At 47.1% G+C, this 21,601-nt stretch overlaps 1 protein-coding gene across 1 annotated transcript in view; it reads right to left on the reverse strand.

Moving 5' to 3' along the window:
- Positions 1 to 21,601, reverse strand: part of LOC119162950 (muscle calcium channel subunit alpha-1-like) — a 1,445,695-nt gene that overhangs the window by 29,693 nt on the left and 1,394,401 nt on the right. Inside the window, exons 47-49 of the mRNA XM_075882643.1 lie at positions 12,047 to 12,236; positions 5,177 to 5,241; positions 3,153 to 3,230 (exon numbers count right to left, since the gene is read on the reverse strand). Of these exons, the coding sequence (XP_075738758.1) occupies positions 3,153 to 3,230; positions 5,177 to 5,241; positions 12,047 to 12,236 (333 nt within the window). The remainder of the gene's footprint in view (positions 1 to 3,152; positions 3,231 to 5,176; positions 5,242 to 12,046; positions 12,237 to 21,601) is intronic.

Raw genomic sequence — 21,601 nt, forward strand, 5'->3', positions numbered from 1 at the left:
GGTGGGCTCCGCTCTTACGCAGCCCCGAACTTAAGGATCAAATCCTGGCCGTCCAGAGTGCCCGTGAACGGGCCGTCAAGCTCGGCTTGACGGTCCCAACGTGGGATTGGCCGGGTGGCGTGGGGTCTCCCCTGCGTCTTCTCAGGACAAAAATAAAGTTTCAATCAATCAATCAAGAACGCTAAAGCTCAAATAAGAGCGATGCCACAGAGGTAGGGACACGCAAACAGCGGAGAGAATAATCTTTTATTTGAGCTCATCGACGTATAAAGAGTGGTTGTTGAATGACATTTTTGTCTACATCTGCTTTTCATGATTTTTTGCGTTTTTTCGTTGAGCATTATTGGCGTTAGACAAATCTTAGCCAAAATTACTGTGAACAAGAAACGAATTTCAGCTAGTGTTAGTGTGACAGACCACTGGGTGGAGTGCTGCCACTTAACACCGCCTTGCGTCACAACTTTTTTTGGCAGGCAGGAAATAATTACATGAACTACAGCGTTCAGACATAGCGACCTCAAATATTCATTATTTCTGAATGAAGTCTGACACAACGAATCATCACAAGGCTCACTTTGCGCGTGCTCCCACTATGTACAAGGCGCGGCTTTGCTGTTTCCTGCTCGTTACTTCATGGTAACAGCTCTGCGTCTTCGACACCACTACGGGGATAAGCACTTTTACTCTCGGAGAAAAGCGGCGCAGGCGTCGCCTGTATCGACGACCGCCTTCTACACAACTGCAATCTGTGCTAGTACAACGCTCGAGGGTTACTAATTATACGAAAGGTGGGCTCTCCACCTGAGAAATAAGATAGAACGTTTCTCGTTACGCAGGCTGAAGCAATTTCGCATAAGCTGCGTCTCGTTAGCGCAAGACGAATCATATGTAATGAGTCCTCGTAAAAGACTGTCTTTATTATTACAAGAAATGTTATTTAAATGTTTTTACAATGGTCGGTGTGGCGTTCCAGTCAACGCATACGAGTTAGACGTTTTTATTCAGCTTCATTACGGTCGTACTCAAGCGCGCCTCCCGGACTCCCACGTAGATACCGCCAGGCGATGGCTGTTGGCACAAACGAAATGCGATTGACCGAGTCAGCATTCGTGCCAATTCAAGCTGTGATGCTTGTGTCCTCTAAAAAGCAGTAATGAACTGCAAAACTGCTTTCCAACAAATTTCATACTATCATAACATTACATAGCAATATAATTTTTACCGTTCGACTCAGTTTACGTTGTATAAAAAGAGCACGAACTAGAAGCCTGTATTTATCATCAGCCAAGTACGAGACATTCCGCTGCTTTGTCTCTTCGAGATGACATCGTAACTGCACATATTGTCGCTTTTGTTCGCATTCATTCGTAACGAACGTTTTCATCTATTGTTATAGTAGGTTGAACGTCTTCAAAGTTAAGTTACACGAAAAGCAGAGTGAGGGGGGGGGGGATTTCAAACGAAAGTATCGACACCATAAAAAGAAAGTAAGCAGCCATTGTATTATTCTGCACTGCCACGATTGTTTTCACTTTATTCTGTCTGCAAGCTTCTTCGCTATCCCGTACAGTGTAATACACCACTATGAAAAATACTTGGTCCGACAACTCACATGCTTGTTGTTCACGCTCTGCAATAGTTTCGCCTAAACTAACTGAAAGTGTCACTGACCTAATGGGACGCTAAAGGAGAAAATATGTAAGAACCCGAATGTGGTGCGGTACTCATGCTCGGCACTTGCCTATGCATTAACGTTATATACGGCATTTGCGAATATATATAATTATTTCAAAATCTCTAAAATTCGAGTGAGTCGAATAATCAAACAATAGAACAGAAAGAATTAATCCCTTTGCAAACAAATAACCTATTAAGTTTCCCCTGCGCCATGCTTTTGCATATGCGTAACTGTCGCTGCAATTTATAAGAGATTCACGCACCAACGTGCAGCTAGTTAGCCTGTAGTAGCGTTTCGGGAACCTCCTGTTGCGCCCTAAAGCAGGCGTCGGCCAATGCCACTGCAAAGTGAGGACAGGCAGGACCAATGTGCGAAAAAGCTAAAGCGCGAAAGGCCTGCGAGAAAAACTGCGCATGGCGTTTTTTTTTTTTTTACGAAGAAGCGGCCATGCAAAAGCTCGCGACATCTGCTGCTGGGTGCACTTCCACGTCGGCCTCACAATATGTTGGAGGAATTACGCAAGTTGAGAGAACAAGCCTGCAGGCTGTTTAAAATGGCGGTCACTTCCTAAAATATTCCTGTGAGCAACATTTCTATGCGCGTATACAACTTCGAAAAATGCCACATCTTTTCGTTTTTTATTAGTTTGACGTAGAGTACGGATCAACGAATATAGCAAGAATGCAAACCAAAGCTACATCACCATTCATCCAGGAGAAAAAAAGGAGAACTTGTCTCATGAATAGTGACTCTCACAAACTCACAGTCATTCTGATCACCCTGCTGTATTGTATTCGCGGTATTTCAAAACAGGTTAAATGCGCTGATAACTCGGTTTTGTATATGCGCCATTGACAAAGTTGTTATCACATTCAATTTTGCTAGTGAAAACTGGAGCCCGAAGTAAGCGTCAACTTACTGGATATTGCTAGCTGGTTATCTTAGTCTGAATTCAGCGTCAAAGTGTTGAGCATGAGTACTTAGAGAAACGTTCAGCTGATTCAGGTCATCCAGACTTCACCTGGTCGCCATGCTCATTGCAGAAAACCGCACTGAAACACTATCGTACTATTGTGCTGTTCTCACTTGTCGAAGCTGCACTTGAAAAAGTGAGATATTTTTTCGGAGCGCAGGTAAAAATTTCCCATTCTATTTTTAACTTCGTTCTCCCCGCTCACGAAGTATGAAGTTAAAAGCAAGGGCGACACACTCACAAAGCGCACGTGTGCAAGAAAGCAAGGCAAGAAGCTTCACAAGGTGCGCACCTGTAGATTCGTAAACAATGCGTATTGCACCCCAAACCGGGGGCTGGCACAGCTGCACAATTTCAGAAGATGATCGAAAAAAAAGAAGATCCAATGTCTCTCGAAGAACTCCACCAGTCTCGAAGTGTGCACAAACAAATAACAAAGCAAATAAACAGTGATGCCACAGAAACAAGATAACACACGCGCACGTACACACAGACACTCACACCGGCTGCCGCCTTCACAAGTGCCTGTCCACTCTGAAGCCTGTACGAAGCAAGCTGAATCCACCGTGAAATGGACCTCTGAAACGTAATCAATAGAAAACTTCTCGTAAGCATTCGCAACACCCGAGTCTAGTTGTACGCAAAAGTGCAGCTGAATAGAAAACTGCAGAATCATGAAATTAAGACGTATACGAACGAAATTCACTATATTGTTAGGACGCATAGCGGATAAGTACCGATGGGTGTCGCGACCCTTACGCAAGACACCACGGCATCGGCGAGATGCTCACTCAATTTGTGATTCATGATGACATAACTGCGTCTGCACTCCGATATATAAATAAATACTCATTTAATAGGTCAGACCAGTAACTAGCCCGAAAAGATAAAGAACGAAATACTTTGTAGCCAGTTTTAGTATTAGGTTGATTGAATAAATCACGTTTATTTGGTTTCCTGATTTACTAACTGACTGAAAAACATGCAGTATGTATGTCCAATTTGTAGGCGTTGTTTAACATCATCACCATCACCCTGACTACGTCTACTGCAGGGTATAGTCCATGTTTCACCAATCAACATGGTTGTGTGCATGCTGCAATCGCGCTATTCCTGCGAATTCCTTATAATCGTCTGGCCACATAAGCCTCCCCCTCATGTGTTCACAGAGAATCCAGAGAAGGCAAAATGACTACATAACTGTGCCTTTGGCACACCATTTCAATGAAACTTACCTTGCAGAGAGCGAAATAAAACATAAATAATCCGTTTTTATAAAGCACTAGTCTTTGATGCATTAGCGTGACTGTACCCAGTACTGCATATTGAAGCATACACAAGAGCACACAGAACCTATGTGCATTATGTAAACATGTGCACCGCCGTCCATAAAAAGCAAAAAACAAAGCTAGCCCTGCGCGGAAGGCGCATCATAATCACAGCAAAAGCTGGAAGAGTGGCACTTCCGAGCCTTTTCAAAACACTTAGTGGGTAACTACTGCAAGCACACTTGCTTGATACCCACTAGGGCATTGATAATAAATTTTGGGGTAGTACGCCAGCATTCGCGATGCTATTTTTCGTCATTCTTCTGAAAAGGGTGAAATCCCCTAACTATTGCGAGAACTTTGGTAACAATTGTTCATGCAGTGGCTGACGACGATGGGGAATCGTGCCTCAATAAGTATGCGCCGCAGTTATTAGAACAAAAACAAGCCTAAGGCAAGTTCGAATAATCCTGAATCAAGCACACGCATGGCCCAGTGGTAGAATACAGACAGCAAACCAGGATTCGAGCTCCACTCTGTCCTTTGCACTAGGCCTTTTTTTTTTCGTAGCTCGTTCGACAGTGATTACGGATACCGGCAGTGGTGGGCAACAATAGATCTCATAACCCCTTTCAATGTAAAAGAGCCGACTGCGGGGTTTTCTCTCCCTCTTTACACATTAGCAGCGATTGACTTTCCAGTAGAAAACACGTGTTCATCACGGCGTGCTTTACGCCTTCCCAGGTACCTGCACAACGCGGCCTTGAGCACCAGCGTCACCACCACTGTAAGCGTTAGCGCCCACTGCTTCGCATCTACACACGGTTCCTTTTTATGGAAGATTGCATATTATATTTTGCTTTAGCGAGTGCTACACGTTGCTAGAACTAAACCACTCAGTGGCTATAAAGAACAGTTGCTATGATTGCAGACTGGCTATGTCTGCCGTTTTGTCGCCCTGCGTGAGTACGCTGACTGCAGAAAATTTGCACCAAATGAATCCTTTCACGAGTGGTGTCTCGCTACAGCGGTTTCCCTTTGATTGGACATTGTGACCTATTTAACTACTGCGCTTGACAGTCATATATTTTTGTTGTCTGTGAAACACTTGATGTTTCAACGCGAGTTGAACGTTCGGGTAATATTATAGGCTTGCTTCTGAGATCTTTCTTTTTCACCGTCAACCGGAAAAAAATTGCGTAGTTATCAAAGGCAAGCCAAACGTTTCTTCCTAATTGTAGCGGAAAAGTCTCTCACCTTTGGCGGTGTGGGCTCTATGGACGTGTTGCGCCAAGCAACGATTTCTTCACGTGTATGGAGGGCTACAAACAGAGCAGTGCATTCTTTTAGTTCAACACACATCAATGGCTCCCAGAATAAGTGGTGAAGGCGGGATGAATGTCAAAGCGAAACAATGAAGGGTGTGGTGATTAGGCTGGAGTGCTTTGCAGGGGCACACAATCATTGAAATGCAGCCATAGTTACGTCCTACAGGCCCACAGTCACTCTATGAAGAAAGAGTGCGTAGGAGAGAGATCAAAAGGCACTAGAGTGTTCAGACGACATCTCAACTTCTGCGAAGACCCTTCAGACGACTGTACAGCTATTTACACGGCCTCACAGTGAGAACGATGCAGCTAGTCTATAGTGGGGTAGCGGAGGGGCATGAAAAAAGCTAAGCGCGCGCAGGTATACCGACCATTTTTTTTCTTCTTTTTTTACAGCTTCACTCGGGCTCTTGAACTCTCCACTCCGTCAAAGAAAGTGTTACTTTTCGTCGGCCATGTGTGTTCGTAGAGCGACAGAGAGAAAACAGAGTCGTTCAATGAACAGTTTGATAAACTATTACTCGCTGTATATGCCGACAATGTCACATTGCTGTTCTATTTCGCGAAGATTCGTGTTGAGTAAGTTTAACCGGATGCGAAGGTAGTCTCGCACGGGCTTATCGCGTGGCGATCTGTCTCTTCCAGGAGCTGCAGACGAATACATCATGGCATGGATTTGAAGCTGACAGCCGTGAAACATATTGGAAAGGTCAAAACTGGATTGGGATCCAGACAGCGCGAAGCACCGTATGAAAGAAGAAAGAACACTTAAAATGCACAGCCAGCCCGCTCGCATCTACCCATTGCCCATATAGTGGTCGCATTAGAAAGCAGCATGTCGACCAAGCGCGCGATTGTTTTAACTAGAAGGAGACTTTCTGTTCTCCCCTAGTGATACTTCTTAGGCCCTGCTGGCAAGAAACGAGTCTTTGACGTCAGCAAAGGCGGTCAGCGTTGGCAGGCGCCTCGATTACGCGCAGTGTCCGCGTTGTCACCGAACAGCCAACTCGAAGGCATGAACACTTTCTAGAGGTCGTCGCTGCTATAACGGCGTATCCCTGAAGCCTCCAGTTTTGCCGTTCGCGGACGGCTGCCCTTGCGACTGGAGTTGCGTAGGAGACGTCTCGGCAACGTCGGCCCGCTGCGGGCTGCGGTTCTCCGTCGGCGATGTAGCCACTACAGGCAGCTCGACGTGCGTCGCAGCGTTTTCTTCCGTCGGACTTGTTGTAGCCGCTGTAATGAGAATCCGAAGCAATTTATGAGCTCGCAGCGCAAACGTTGCTGTTTTTATTCCATAGTTTAACACGCACATTGAGTGCCAAGTGCTTAAGCGGCTGCCAAAAAAGAAAGCATGACAAAACACAAGCATGAAATTTTTTCAAAGAAATTATCTGCCCGGTAAATGTCTATCGAGGCCTATTATTCTGCCACCACCGTACGCTGCTGATTTTGTTTAACGAGGCCGTTTTACGAATCTTCTGGAACCTATAACCATCTCGCGCCTATTTGTACAAGGATCAACGAAATTTGACGTGAGCACAACTGATAGCCAAGAGGTTGATGACCGTAACGTTGCTACGCTCAACACACACACACGCTCACAGTTGAATTGTCTTCAACTGGCGCAGCAAGTGGGGCTTGCCAAAGATATTTTTTTGGATTCACCACTTGTATATACAGGTGTACATACAAGCACACGCAAAAATATATGTGAAGTATGGTTCAACTCACGAAAAAAACTTCTGGCTCAACTATGGCTTTTTTTCTTGACCTAAATGCATCAGTCATGCTTAACTTTGTGTTGCACTGGTACGAAAGTTGATAACTTGTTCATCGCAGGCTCCGAAACTTTCTGTGTACAAAACAAGCACTCAGGAAGGCGTGCATGGCTGTGACGTCCGCACAAGATTTATTACTGCTGTGCGGTTACACGCTAATTTCAAGAAGATAGATAAACTGCCTCGTTGACCAAAATCAGCAGCATAGAATGGTGGCAGAATAATTAACCTCGACGAACATTCCCCCAAAATATTCTTGTTTTGCGAAAATTTCACGTTTGCGTTTCGCCAAGCTCTCTTTAAGGAGCCGCTCAAGTATTTCAGGGGCAATGTAGATACTAACATTAACATAGATAAGTGTTCTATAAGATACCACAGTTTATACTAAAACTTTACGCATGATTCATTATTATGTGGGCTTTAACGTCCCAAAACCAACATATGATTATGAGAGTGGCCGTAGTGAAAGGCTTCGGAAATTCAGACCACCTGGGGATCTTTAATGTGCACCTAAATCTTGGAACACGGGCCTACAACATTTTAACCTCCATCAGAAATGCAGCCGCCACAGCCGGGACTCGATCCCGCGACCTGCGGGTCAACAGCTGAGTACCGTAGCCACTATAGACCACCGTGGTTGGGCGTCCCTTCTAAACTCATAGTACCCTGCGCACGTCAGCTCTTCTTGTAACACTTCATCACTGAACTGATGGGTATTTTGTTTTCATAGCTTTTCATTACCCTTAATGTTTGTTCGATCTTGTGCTCGGCCCTAGAAGTAATACTACTAATCAAAAATCAAAAGTCACACTTTTTTATCGAGGAATAACCTATTATGCTTGCACTCATTTAAAACAGTGTGTTCAACTTAGTCGATGAAAATATTTACGTTTGCACAACAAAGCACATCGTGAGTGTACCAGCGATTTATTTGCAGTTGCTGTAGAGCATGTTTACGTAACCAGTCAGTAAGATACAGCCCATATGTATAGACGTACGTGACTACTTAATGAGTCGCAATAACTGGTAATTAGGCGACTAGTCAAGCAGACAGAATTGCCTAGCAGGGTGTTCGCATAGCTCTCTTTGCAGCACATATTTGATTATGCGGGGCCGCGGCATGCACAAAGACAACCAACTTTTTCGAACTGTGGTTAACGCAAGAAACTGCATGTGATATACATAAATGTTCAACGGAAAAAGAGAACATGCATATAAAACGAGCGCAGACATAACAAGGGCTGAACAACTTCTAAGCGTAATTTAGGCGTGCACTCGTGTTGTACGTTAAGGCGATCAACGATCTCTCCAGTCTCCAGGTCTGGTTCACATTCACTTGCTTTGTCTGCCATTGCGCAGTTGACCGCCAGAAACAGATGAGCGGAAAAATGCAGTTCAGCATTGAAATGAACGCTTAGCGTATAATAACCTTAACATTATCAGGGAAACCACTGCACGACGATGGAGTCCTTAATAAAAGGCCTCGCTTCCGGATATGGTTCGTGCAGCACGGAAAATCAGATGCACTGTCACAGGCATGTTCCGAATGTTTCGCACACTGAAAAGGAACATTGCTTTTGTCCTATGTTTCTGCACTCGTGTTTCGACCAGCTTCAAATTAAGCACAGTAGGCGGTTCAACCCACCCTGACGAACAACTTCTTTTTGTAAGGGGTCGAGCTGCACGAAGGTCCACCCAAGTATTGATTGATTGTTTAGATTTCACGCCCCGAAACCATGATACGATTATGAGAGACGCCATCGCGGTGCGCCCCCGTACCGCGATGGCGTCTACCACTTACACGGGCCTCAACCATCGCCGCTTTTATAGAGAATGTGGATCTCGCAATCTGCGAGTGAGCAGTCGGGCTTTATAACCACAAAACCGTCGTGTCGAGTCTCATAGGTGCATAAATTAAGAACGCCTGTACTAAAATTGCATCATTTGACAATTTTTTTGACGGAGGCCGCATGATCCTCGTGCACATGGCCACTGGCACATATATATACCTCGTGTGAGCAGAAATTGCAAGTGCGAAACAACCAGTTGCGCTTGCTTTTCGAAGAACGTGCTACTCACGAGCTCAAATGAGCGCAAGAGACATGAACTACCTAGAGATGCCATAATGCGCGATATTTGCCAAAGCTGTCATTTGTATACACACCCATCTGAAACAAGGAAAAAAATATTCATTATGCTCGCTGTGGACGTCGAATTCTGCACAAGGAAACGCTACACTCTATCAAAACGAATTCAGAAATATCTCCTCTATATTATTGTACAAACTATGCGATCAAACTGCGAGGATGGCACGACTTTCGTGAAGTAAAGACATAATACAAAGAAACCGTCCATCATTTTAGAACTTTCCTCTTGTGATCACAGCTGCGAAACGAATAAAACAATGGTGGTGGGAATCGAGCATAGAGATATTTCGGAACAGCTATGTGTGAACGACTAGGTAAATTTACCCGTGAAAGCGAACTTGATGGATTATGCGATTTCACTTTCAACATGAGACATGCCGCGTTGCTGGGTACTAGATTACTTTTCACTACTTGAAGCGCCTTACCCCGGCCTTCATTTTTTGCATCTGTTGTTTCGCTTAATCGGTTCACCATAACGTGTTGCAGATTTTTCAAGTGAATACGTTCGTTCTGATGCACACGCCCGACTGTGACGAGCTGGGCTTTATACTTTTGTGATTTTTTTAAGGTAAACCAAGTGGTAGCGACATTTCCTTCTGTCTTCTTCCGTGGTGTGCACTACTGCCTCCTGCATTTATTTCAAGAGCATGAACCCGGTCGCCGCGGCGGAGATGCGAGGAGAGCCTGCAGTTTATCAGTGAGTGAATCATAGGCAGAGAAGTTCAAATAAATAAGCCTTACAGACTTTGTTTCTACACTCTAAAGACGGTTTATGATAGTTAGAGTAAAGGGATTGAAAACAACGCATGCATATTCATGTCGTAGCCCAATTAGGCATAAGATGCCATGATATATGATCGTAAGGTATATGTTAAAGCGTCATATATTGCAACCTTAGTCGAAACCTTCAAACCTTCTTCACGAAGTGTACCGTTTAACGAAAACTCGTCTGGCGAGGAAAAACCATGGTTGAAGAAAATGTGCGCCCGTCAACTTAAACGAACACGAAACAAAATATTCGACGTTTGGGCCCTTTACGGGTGCTTTATCAAGGCACCGAACGCGTGTTTTGAAGGACTGTGCCGCTGGACTACCACGGCACGCATATATGAGAAAAGAGAAGTGCAGCTTTTATTGCGATACCAATTATATGAACACTCTCGGCTGGATTTTGCCGCCTGCATTGACGTCGGCGTTGTTGTCATTCACCGTGTCTGTATACGTATCCGTATACATGAAGATGCAAGAAAGAAAAAAATCCAGAAAAAGACTCCGGCGCAAGGAATCGAACTTGGGTCCACTGCACCGTGAGTTCGAGGCGTTGACCACTGAGCCGCCAAGAACCACATGTTTAAAGTTCGAACGACCACCAATTTATATCTACCACTTACCGCTGCTGACGGGCATCTCCAATTGAATCATCGTGTTTTCAGCAATACCAGCAAGATGGTGCAATGAGCACGCGTCGCCACATCGCGCGGTGGCGCGTGCTGTCATCTCCCACGAGCACTTTGCACCGCGAAGAGCAGGTTTTTTTTTATTTATTTACACTCGTACGCAGAGCGTAATTTAGGCATTCATGGGGGGGGGGGGGGTTAAACAGAGAATTTATAAATGATACATTTCACGAACATTGGTAGAGAAAAACTAAGGAGAATAGTGGCATACATTGTTGTCAGTACACATGAATTACATAAAGATCAGCTAACCCAGGCGAAGAGCGAAAACAAAAATGAAATTTATACTGTACAAACATAAAAAATACGAAAACGATGTGACAAGAACTAAAAACTGCATAAAATTCCCTGACACACCCTTATCTCGCGGTAGGGATAATCGTACGTCTTAGCTGGCCTGGGGTTTACCTGCAACGATCCTGGGCGCACAAAGGTCACTGCGATCATTGCAGTCTCTGTTTGCGAAAAGCGCGTGCTTTTCAGACACAGCGAAGTATTAACTGAGACGCTTATTCGCGTGAATATGTACCAGTGAGTACGTTTCGTGCACCTTTTGTGCGTGAACAAGGCAGGGCACGTTTAGATCTGCTTTCCATTCTGCGCGTAATCTTCCCACTCGTTGCTATCGCGTTCAATGCTTTACTTTTGAGGCAAAACTGCGACTGTTTGGTGCTGTAGCAATTATATGAACGCCCTCGGCTGGATTCCACAGCCGGCATCAGCACCGGCTTCGACGTTGTTGTGGGTGTCGCCGACACTCACCGTATATGTATACGAATCTATTTATTTAAAATACAAGAATAATTCTGAAAAAGACTCCAGTGCATGTAATCGAGCTTCGGTCCTCTGAATCGCGAGTGCGAGGCGCTGACGATTGCGGCACCGAGCAGCACTTCCTTCAACGTTCGAACGGCAAGCTATGTATATCTACCACTTACCACTGTTGACGGGCATCTCGGGATGAATTATGTTTTCAGCATTACCAGCAAAAAGGCGCAATGAGCGGGTGCGTAGCGTCATGACGCGCCAGTGCGCGCTATCATCTCTCACGTGCACTTTGCCCCGCGAAGAGCATGGGGTCGACGCTCACTCATGCGCCCATATCTTATGGTGGGGATGATCGTACGTCTTGGCTGGCCTCCGGCTTTTACGATTCTGTTTCGTTACCGGGCGCACAAAGGTCACTGCAATTGTTGCAAAGTCGCCGTTTGCGAAAAGAGCGCACTTTTCAGACACAGTGAAGAAAAAAGTGAGACGCTTATTAGGGTTCAGCTAACCTGAGAATACGTTTCGTGCATCATTTGTGCGTGAGAAACGCAGGACACGTTTCTATCTGCTGGTCTGCGCGTGACCTTACAATATCTTGCTGTCACGTTCATTGCTTCGCCTTTGCGGCAAAGCTGTGACCCTGCCGTACCGTAGTCATTGGTGCCGTGTCCCGGGCGGTGCAGCTGCGGCATGCTTCGGCGGCGCTCGGCCTGCAGGATCTCGTGCGCCGCCCGGTCCATTTCTTCCTGGGTCAGGTTGAAGGCCTCAGCCAGCTCGAGCTGAGTGGCCCGCACGAAGTCGGCGTCGCAGTACTTGCCCAGGCCTTGCTCGTGGAGAACCTGTGCAGAAATTATGGCAAGTCTCTTTCTTACAGGAGGTTCCCAAGAGGCGACCGAGGAATCTATTATATACAAAAAAGGCAAAGTACCTACGCGAGGTTCTTAATCATTAGAGCCCGGATTTTCTGCACTAAAAAGCGCGCTTTAGGCACCTAAAATCGGCAGACAGAGCAATGTTTCGTTAACTATATATGGCGTACAAAACACTTTTCAGGCATCTATACTTGGAGATATGGGCAGAGTAAAATTTTCCAGAAATGCTTTTAAATTGAAACTGAAAGCATGCGTGGCCTGTACAGAAGTTTTATGAAGCCAGAAGGGACTAGCCATAGTCGTGCGATTGACCTTTTTCCCAAATGACTTGAAAGATACGATCTCTAGTCCAGCATACTGAGTCAAGTGCTAACTGATGAATCAACAGAGCTGCATCTCTTTCTTGACAAATGAGAAGAGACGCACAGGAGCAGATTTCCATACTATATATGACCAGAAAAGAGGGACGCCTCGTATTGGCTGAGTAGATAACCACGTCGCTTTATTCCGTGTCAGTGAACACATCAAAGCGAAAACTAGGCTAGGAACGAAACAAAAGCCGAGGAATGAGCTTTGTCATTGATCCATTTGGGAACCTTTGGGCGATATTCATTAGATATGGGTGCGCTTAACGTTACCGTAAAGTGGTAACTTCCATAAGAATTATTGATGGCGTTCCTGGTCAATAAAGGAAGTGGGAATGGAGAGACAATACTGGTCTATTGACGAGTAGGTATTGTTGGCGAGGCAGTAGTAGGTGGGCTTCTTCCAATTTAGAAGACACGGGCGAAACGTAAATAGGAACCGTTCAATCAGGCGACCTTGAGCATCGCAGTGATAGTCACCCCATAGAATGCTATGAGCATTGAAATCTCCAAGGGGAATATAAGCCTCTGGAAATTTATTTATTAGGGACTGGCATTCACGTTTTTCAAGATGGTGGTGTGGAGGTAGGTAGACAGAGCAGATGGTGACGAGTTTGTTCAGAACAACTACTCGAATAGCCACTTATTCAAGAGATGTTTCGAGTGGTAGATAAGCACATGCAATCCCTTGGTTGACTATTACGGCCACACCACCAAATGACGCAACGGCTTCATTCATGTCTTTCGAAAAACAATATGCTGGCGTAGAAAATTAGTGACCTTGGGTTTTAGGCGTGTTTCTTTTACACACCGCACTTTTTATGAATGATTGTGTAAAAGTTCTTGTGCATCGTCGAGGTTTATCAGGAGTCTTCTGACGTTCCACTGTAAAATTTGTGTCTATATTGATACGCAACAGCCGGCACAGCCTGTCTGGAAGAAAGAGGAAGACGACGTTGGTGCCTGGTAGTTGATGAACTGTCGCCATCTTGTTCGCCGAGCACGGTGCATCGTATTTAGTTTATTAAATAAGTTACCCATAACATTATTGGTGGAGTTGGACGACTCCCGTACCTCGATGGAGACGCGCAGCGGTCGCAACACCGGGGACTCTTCGGCTACTTCAACTGCCAGTGCCTCATCCCCACCGGTCTCTCGATCCGAGTCGACAACCTACGTCACCCTGCCACCCCTGCGGGATCCTGGAACTTTCTGCGCTGACGGCACCATCAACGTTGACTCCTGGCTGCACCGGTACGAGCGAGTCAGTGCTACCCACCACTGGGATCCCACGCTCATGCTCGCCAATGTTGTGACTACCTCGACGGCACGCCGCGGGCATGGTTTGAAACCAACGAAACCGAAATCACAAGCTGGGATCTTTTGAAATCGAAGATCCGTGATCTTTTCGGCGATTCATCTGGTCGTCAGCTCGCTGCCAAGAAGACTCTCGCCACTCTCGCCCAGACGTCTACTGAATCGTACGTCTCATACATTCTTGACGTCTTGGCGCTTTGTAGCAAGGTCGACCAGCGCATGTCAGAAGAAGAAAAAGTTAACCATGTCCTCAAAGGGATTGCTGTCGATGCCTTCAACCTGCTGCTTTTTAATAATGTCACGAGCATCGACACGATCCTGACAGAATGCCGCCGTCTAGAACAGGCTAAAGCCCGCCGCGTCACCCACGGCATCACGCGCCTGCCGAACACAGCTGCTACTTCCTCTTGTCCGTCCGCCCAGTTCCCTGATGTGACAACCTCACCCGCATCATTCGTCGTGAGGTCGAGGCAGCCCAACCAGTAGTTACTCCATTTCCAATGCCTGAACCTTCACCGACCACTATATCACTTATACAAGCCGTCGTTCGTCAAGAATTATCGAACGTCGGCCTACACCCCATTCAACCAGTCTACTCTGCCAAGCCTTTTTATCGTCGTCCCTCTGCTCATCGATTTGGTCCCAACTACTCTCGACAGCGCAATTTGTCCGAATGGCGTACACTGGACGACAAGCCCATATGCTTCAACTGCCGACGTGTCGGTCATATTGCTCGCCACTGCCGCAATTACTGGGCTCCGCTGGCACGCTATGGGCCTCCTACCCAGGCCACTTCTGACCCCCAGTCGTCCTCAACATTTGATTTTGGTTCCCCTATGCCGACCACATCTTCTGATTCTGCCGCACCTCTGACGAGATCTCGCTACGCCCGCTAACCATCCCCTGCTCGCCATCAATCTCGTTCGCCCCCACAACGCCGTCCTGCCTCTCCGACCTATTCGCAGCGCCCCCGACCGGAAAACTAGGCAGTGCAGCTTCTGGAGGTGAAGCTGCATTGACGACGACCTCTGCAAGAAATCCTCGCGTAACGTTACAGATAATGTAACGTTACTTTAGACAATGTACCTGTGCGCCCGTTGATCGATACCGGCGCGCATGTGTCCATAATGAGTGCTGCTCTTCGTCGCCGCCTAATGAAAGTTGCCACACCCGCCTTGGACCGAGCCGTTCGAGTCGCCGACGGGAGAACTGCCGCGATTATTGGCATGTGCTCTGCCCGTGTGACTATTGCCGATAGAAGCACTGCTGTTCTTTTCACCGTTATAGACAATTGCCCTCATGAAGCAATTCTAGGCATGGATTTTCTAACCGCTCACTCGGCCCTTATAGATTGTCCAGACGGCTGTCTTGACCTTGAAATGCCTCTACTTTCTGATCTGACCAACCCACCCCAAAGTCGCCTTTGCTGCATTGATTTCGCACGCCTTCCGCCTAACTGTGTCACACATATCAACCTCTTCTCTGCACCACCTGTACCTGACGGCGATTACATGGTGGCACCAATTCATGCCGTGATGCTTACGCATGGCGTCGCTGTTCCGCACACCATTTTGACAATCGTTGAAAACCGCACATGCCTTCCTAATGTCAATTTTGCCCTCACTGCCCAAATTCTTGCACAAGGTAACTCCCTGGCCGAAATTACTGCTCTACAAGACCATACGGTTGAACCCTTCAGAGTGGATGATTGCTGCACCTCAGACCATGAACCAACTCTATCACTTTCATCGGGCGTCGACGTTGACCACATGGTACCATCAGACCTCACTCCTGATCAAGCGGAAGCCCTTCGTCACGTCCTGGCGTCCTATAGTGACATTTTCGACTTCGCCAGCACGGCTTTAAGTCAAACGAGGGTTGTTACTCATCGCATCAATACTGGTGACGCGAGTCCCATTCACTGACGTCCATACCGTGTTTCCGCGTCCGAGCGCACAGTCATACAACAGGAAGTCGAAAAGATGCTTGCAAAAGACATAATCGAACCCTCTTGTAGCCCCTGGACTTCTCCTGTCGTCCTTATCAGAAAGAAGGATGGAACATGGCACTTTTGTGTAGATTATAGGCATCTCAACAAAATTACGAAGAAAGATGTTTATCTGTTGCCTAGAATCGACGATGCCTTAGACTGCCTTTACGGTGCTACGTAACTTTCCACTATCGACCTTCAATCTGGCTATTGGCAGATCGCTGTGGATGAGATGGACCGTGAGAAGACCGCATTCGTCACTCCTGACAGGCTTTATCACTTCAAAGTTATGCCCTTTGGTCTCTGTAACGCGCCGGCCACATTCGAAAGAATGGTGGACTCATTGCTCCAAGGGTTTAAATGGTCAACCTGCTTATGTTATTTAGACGACGTTATCGTTTTCTCGCCCACATTCGACTCCCATCTCAAGCGTTTATCGGCGATTCTTGAAGTTTTTCGTCGAGCCGGACTTCAACTGAACTCGTCGAAATGCCACTTTACTCATCGTCAAATAACCGTACTTGGCCACATCGTCGATGCCGCAGGAGTCCGCCCGGATCCCGAGAAAATTCGCGCCGTCACGGACTTTCCTGTTCCGAAGTCAGCAAAAGACGTTCCCAGTTTTGTGGCCTTGTGCTCCTACTTTCGACGGTTTGTTAAGGACTTCGCCATCATTGCACGCCCGCTCACAAACCTCCTGAAGGACACCCCGTTTTTATGGGGCGCTGATCAAGCCTCATCTTTTTCCCAGCTCACGATGCTCCTTACAACACCGCCGATTTTAGCCCATTTCGATTCATCAGCTCCAACCGAGGTTTGCACTGACGCTAGTGGGCATGGCATCGGGGCAATGCTAATGCAACATCAACGCGGACATTACCGTGTTATAGCATATGCAAGCCGCCTGCTATCTACAGCCGAGCGCAACTATTCAATCACGGAACGTGAGTGTCTCGCTCTTGTGTGGGCAGTCGCCAAGTTTTGCCCATACTTATACGGGCGTCCATTCCGGGTAGTCACCGACCACCACGCGCTCTGCTGGCTGGCCTCACTCAAGGATCCCACAGGACGCCTCGCTCGTTGGTCCCTATGATTACAAGAATACACATTCACCGTAACGTACAAAACAGGGCGGTCACACCAAGATGCTGATTGTTTATCACGCTACCCTGTGGAAGAGGCTGCCCATACTGACACCCTTCCAGACCTTCTGTCTGTGACGCAGCTACTCAACTTTGGCCACTAACAACGCCTGAATGCTTCGCTGCGAACCATCATTGGCAAGCTTGAGTCAAGGCCTCGCGACGCATCTCTGCAAATGTTCCTGGTAAAAGACGGCATCCTGTATCGCCGTAACCTCGATCCATATGGCCATGACTTGCTACCCGTCATACCAGCACATCTTCGTGCGACTGTTTTCAACCAACTTCATGACGCTCCTTTGGCGGGCCACTTGGGCGTCTCTCGCACATACGACCGTGTACGTCGTCGTTTCTTTTGGCCTGGTCTTGCCCGCTCTGTTCGGCGCTACGTCGCCGCTTGTGAACCCTGCCAGCGCCGCAAAAAGCCATCTTCCCTACCAGCTGGATTTCTTCAGCCGATCGATATTCCTATTGAACCTTTTTTTTCGAGTTGGCCTCGACCTGCCTGGCCCATTCCCGATCTCCAGCTCAGGCAACAAATGGATCGCGGTCGCCACTGACTATGCGACACGGTACGCTATCACACGAGCACTTCCGACGAGTTGCGCAACCGATGTGGTGGACTTTCTGGTATATGATATTATTTTAGTACACGGAGCTCCACGCCAACATCTCACTGACCGGGGCCGCACCTTCCTATCAGCTGTCGTTGATGAAATCCTGCGCTTTTGCTCTGCCAAGCACAAGTTTGCCATTTCGTACCATCCGCAAACGAACGGTCTTACAGAGCGCCTCAACCGCACCATAACCGACATGCTTTCTAAATACGTAGTGGCCGACCACCAGGACTGGGACGTTCATTTGCCATTTGTGACGTTCGCATATAATTCGTCACGTCACGACACTGCCGGCTATTCACCATTCTATCTTCTATACGGCCGAGAACCCGCCCTACCATTTGACACCTTGCTGTTCTCGGTCACGGAGTATGCCGGCGAAGTCATCGCGCGAGCTGATCACGCACGCCAACTCGCCCGCAGCCGCCTGCAGGCTTCACAGGAGCACCAAAGACAGCTCTACGATTCCCATCATCGAAGCGTGCACTTTTCACCGGGTTCCCTTGTCCCCCTCTGGTCCCCCCCTCGACGTGTAGGGCTTTCTGAAAAGCTGCTGTCACGCTACACTGGACCATACCGCGTCGTTCGCCAGGTGACTGACGTTACATACGAGATCGTTCCAGCCGATTCAACGTCATCATCGTCACCTTCGAGTGACATCGTGCACATAGCTCGACTCAAGCCTTATCACCCTCCTTCTACCGCATCCGAGTTGCTCAAGCACCGAGACGGTGCTTCTACCGCCGGGAGGTTATGATACGCAACAGCCGGCACAGCCTGTCTGGAAGAAAGAGGAAGACGGCGTTGGTGGCTGGTGGTTGATAAACTGTCGCCATCTTGTTCGCCGAGCACGGTGCATCGTATTTAATTTATTAAATAGGTTACCCGTAACAATATTTTTAATGTAGTTAGGAGCTCTGTATACAAAAACGTTCTCTTTGGCTACAGAGCCTGTTGGAGGTCCTGTATGTGGTATTTCTCTTTCTTGTTTCACTCCAAAGAGCTGCGCCTTTCCTTTGGTGTCTGGGGCACCGGAGGAGTATGCCTTGTGTCTATCACCTCTTCTGAGGTGGTGGATGGTGCCATCTTGGTGGTTTTGGACCTGCACTTGCAGTGGTCCGGGGTCCAGCAGACGCTGAAGTCTGCTGGTCCTTTATTGCAGGAGGCGGATCAGTACAGGCTTCTCCAGCCTGTGGCGCTTCTGGCACAATCGCAGTCACACTCGGTGTGAATCTCGCGGGTACTATAAAACGTGGCACCACGTCGGCGAAGGAAGGCTCAGAATGTTTTTGTGCAGAAAACTATGGACGTGCATCTAGGAATGACAGGTGTAACCTAACCTTAAGTTCTAATATATGTTTCTCTTTTTTTCATGAAGGGCATGATTGAGAGAAGGCAACATGGTCTCTTTCTCAGTTAGCGCAACAGGTTTCTGAGTCACTCTTCGGATACATGTTCACAAGATGCACACTTCGCGCACCTAGTGCGTCCTCTGCACGTTTTGTATCTGTGTCTGAAGCGCTGACGCTTGAAACCTCGGTGAGAATTCGGTATATAACGTCTGACAGGAAGCTTACAGTAACCGGTTTTAACAGGGTCAGGAAGGTTGCTTGTACTGATGGTAACTATGGTGTGCTTTGTTGGGGTCGGTTTCTTTGTTGTGTCTCGCCTGATAAATTTTTTGGTACTTTCACTACATTTTGTTCCTTTTCGCCTTCGAGCAATTCATTTTCAGATAGCTCTAGGAGGTCGTCATCAGATATGACACTACGCACTGTGTTCATCGACTTATGTGGGCCCATTGATACTAGGATGTTATCAAATGCTACGAGTTTTGAGAGCTTGTCATACTGAGTCTTGTTGCGAACTTCTAGAAGAAGATTGCCTTTCCCTTCTTTGTTGTTTTAGAGCCAGGGCCAATTGCATCTGTGAGCGTTTTCGAGGCATTGAACGGTTAAATAGATCAAACTGTTTTCATTCTGGCTGTGAATTACATGGTAAATAAAGAACGTCTGTTTTGGGTGCGCAGAAAAGAAGCTGTCATCAGTGCGCCAAGTTTTCAGGCGGTGATCAGGGAGTGCGGGAAAAGGGTTTTCCACAAGAAGCATTTTGAATTCGGCGGCGATGGTGGCCACCCACCACCGAGCCCCACAAGGGGACGCTTCAAGGAAGTATACTTGAGATCACCAGCCATGCATCGCCACTATAACCGAATATAAATACTAAAGTTTGGGCAACTACACAGGGTTAACCTTCGCCGCCAGGAAATTTGGAAGTAAACGGTAAAGGGAAGATGACAGAACAAATAAAGAGTAAGAGATAAGGGCGAAGATGTAGGAAAAAAGAGACTGCCGATTTTCCCTGGGTGGGTCAGCCCAGGGGTGCAATCTACGTGAAGCCGGGGTCAAAAGGGTGTATTGCTTCTGCCGGGTGCCTTAAAGGTCAAATCACCCAGCGTCGGCTCAACTTCCAGGATCCCCTTTTTTTGGGACACGGCAAAGCCACGCACGGCTGGGCGTGGGAGGGAGTCGAAACCCCGCTTAGCTCGGGTCCATGGTGTCGCTACACACCAAACACCTGCTTGCGCAGACGCCCTTGTGAGGTCTGAGTCACCAGAGCCCCTTTAAATTGCCTGCTCTACTTAGAAGGCTAGTGTAATTGCTAAATACCTACAGATTTTGCGGAAAGCAATAAAGCTTCAAGCAGCCATCGCGGTACTGAATGCTTATATTAAATTATTCATGACTGACGGTAGGGTTAAAATCTGGCTGATGTGGTGGACTTCACGAACTACTGGAGAAACAGCTGAGTTTTAGAAACGGTAAGCAACACAATGACACAATATTTAACTACGGCATTTTTTTTCAATTATACAATAAACAGCATAAATGACTCCTATTTTTTTTTCAATTGACGTACCGCTTTCAATACAGCTCAGCAACCAGGTTTTACAATTCTCAACTGAAATATTCACTTTCCCCACTTTCGTGAAGGCCCTTCGAGAGGAAAAACTTAACAAAAATGTCCAACGTTGTTCGTTTTGATGCCAATTGTTTCTTTGTTTTTTGTTTGTTCTTGCGTTTTTATAATTTTAACTGGGTGTCACGAGGTGTGTTCAAAGGATGACCACCGTACCGTCGAGAACAACCTGCGAAAGACACAGTACGTGACAACCCTCCCTCCCTAGTCACCTCACCGGCAAAAAATAAATGAAGTCAGCCCAGCGCATCGTCATTCTATACATGCCGGGCGCCAGTGAAGAGCTCTCCGCTATTCAAGGAAAAGCAGGGGTCGAGGTGGTTCGCAAGCCTGCTTCGATGCTTAACCACTTGCAACTAGGGCCGAAAGACGGAGCAACACCAGGGAGTAGTCTACAAGGTGCCATGTTTTGAGTGTCCAGTCACCTACTAACAGGAAAAAGCGAATGTTTCCGTTCAAGACGCCCATTGAGCGGCCGACAGGTATGGCCTGGTGGTCCCGACGTGGGAGTCAGCCGCTGCGCGCTAACGTGCGTCTTGCCGGGCCTCTATAAAATCTCGCGCCCGCTCATCGAGATTCTTCCAACATAGGAACGACTTCAGAAACGTGGAAGTGCAACGCAGCGCTCTTGCATAGTCCATGAGAAGCTTGACCATATATAATCGACTTCAATGGCATTTCTGCTCTAGAAACGGCGAGGAATTCTGGAAAAAAGTCCTTGCGCGAATCCTGGCACATTCTGAACACACCAAAAAACTTGAACTGCGCTCTAAAAAACAATATCCTCAGTTCACAGCTTCGAAAACGTGGGGGAAACGAAAAGCCACAGCCTTGACGAAACGAGACATGAAGTAGCTTCTATGACTAACAAAGACAGATCTTCAGGTAGTGACCAAGTGGGTCCTAAATCCTCGGGCCTTCT

The sequence above is a fragment of the Rhipicephalus microplus genome, unplaced genomic scaffold (assembly GCF_043290135.1).
Source record: "Rhipicephalus microplus isolate Deutch F79 unplaced genomic scaffold, USDA_Rmic scaffold_13, whole genome shotgun sequence".
In the NCBI taxonomy this organism is placed as follows: Eukaryota; Metazoa; Arthropoda; class Arachnida; order Ixodida; family Ixodidae; genus Rhipicephalus; species Rhipicephalus microplus.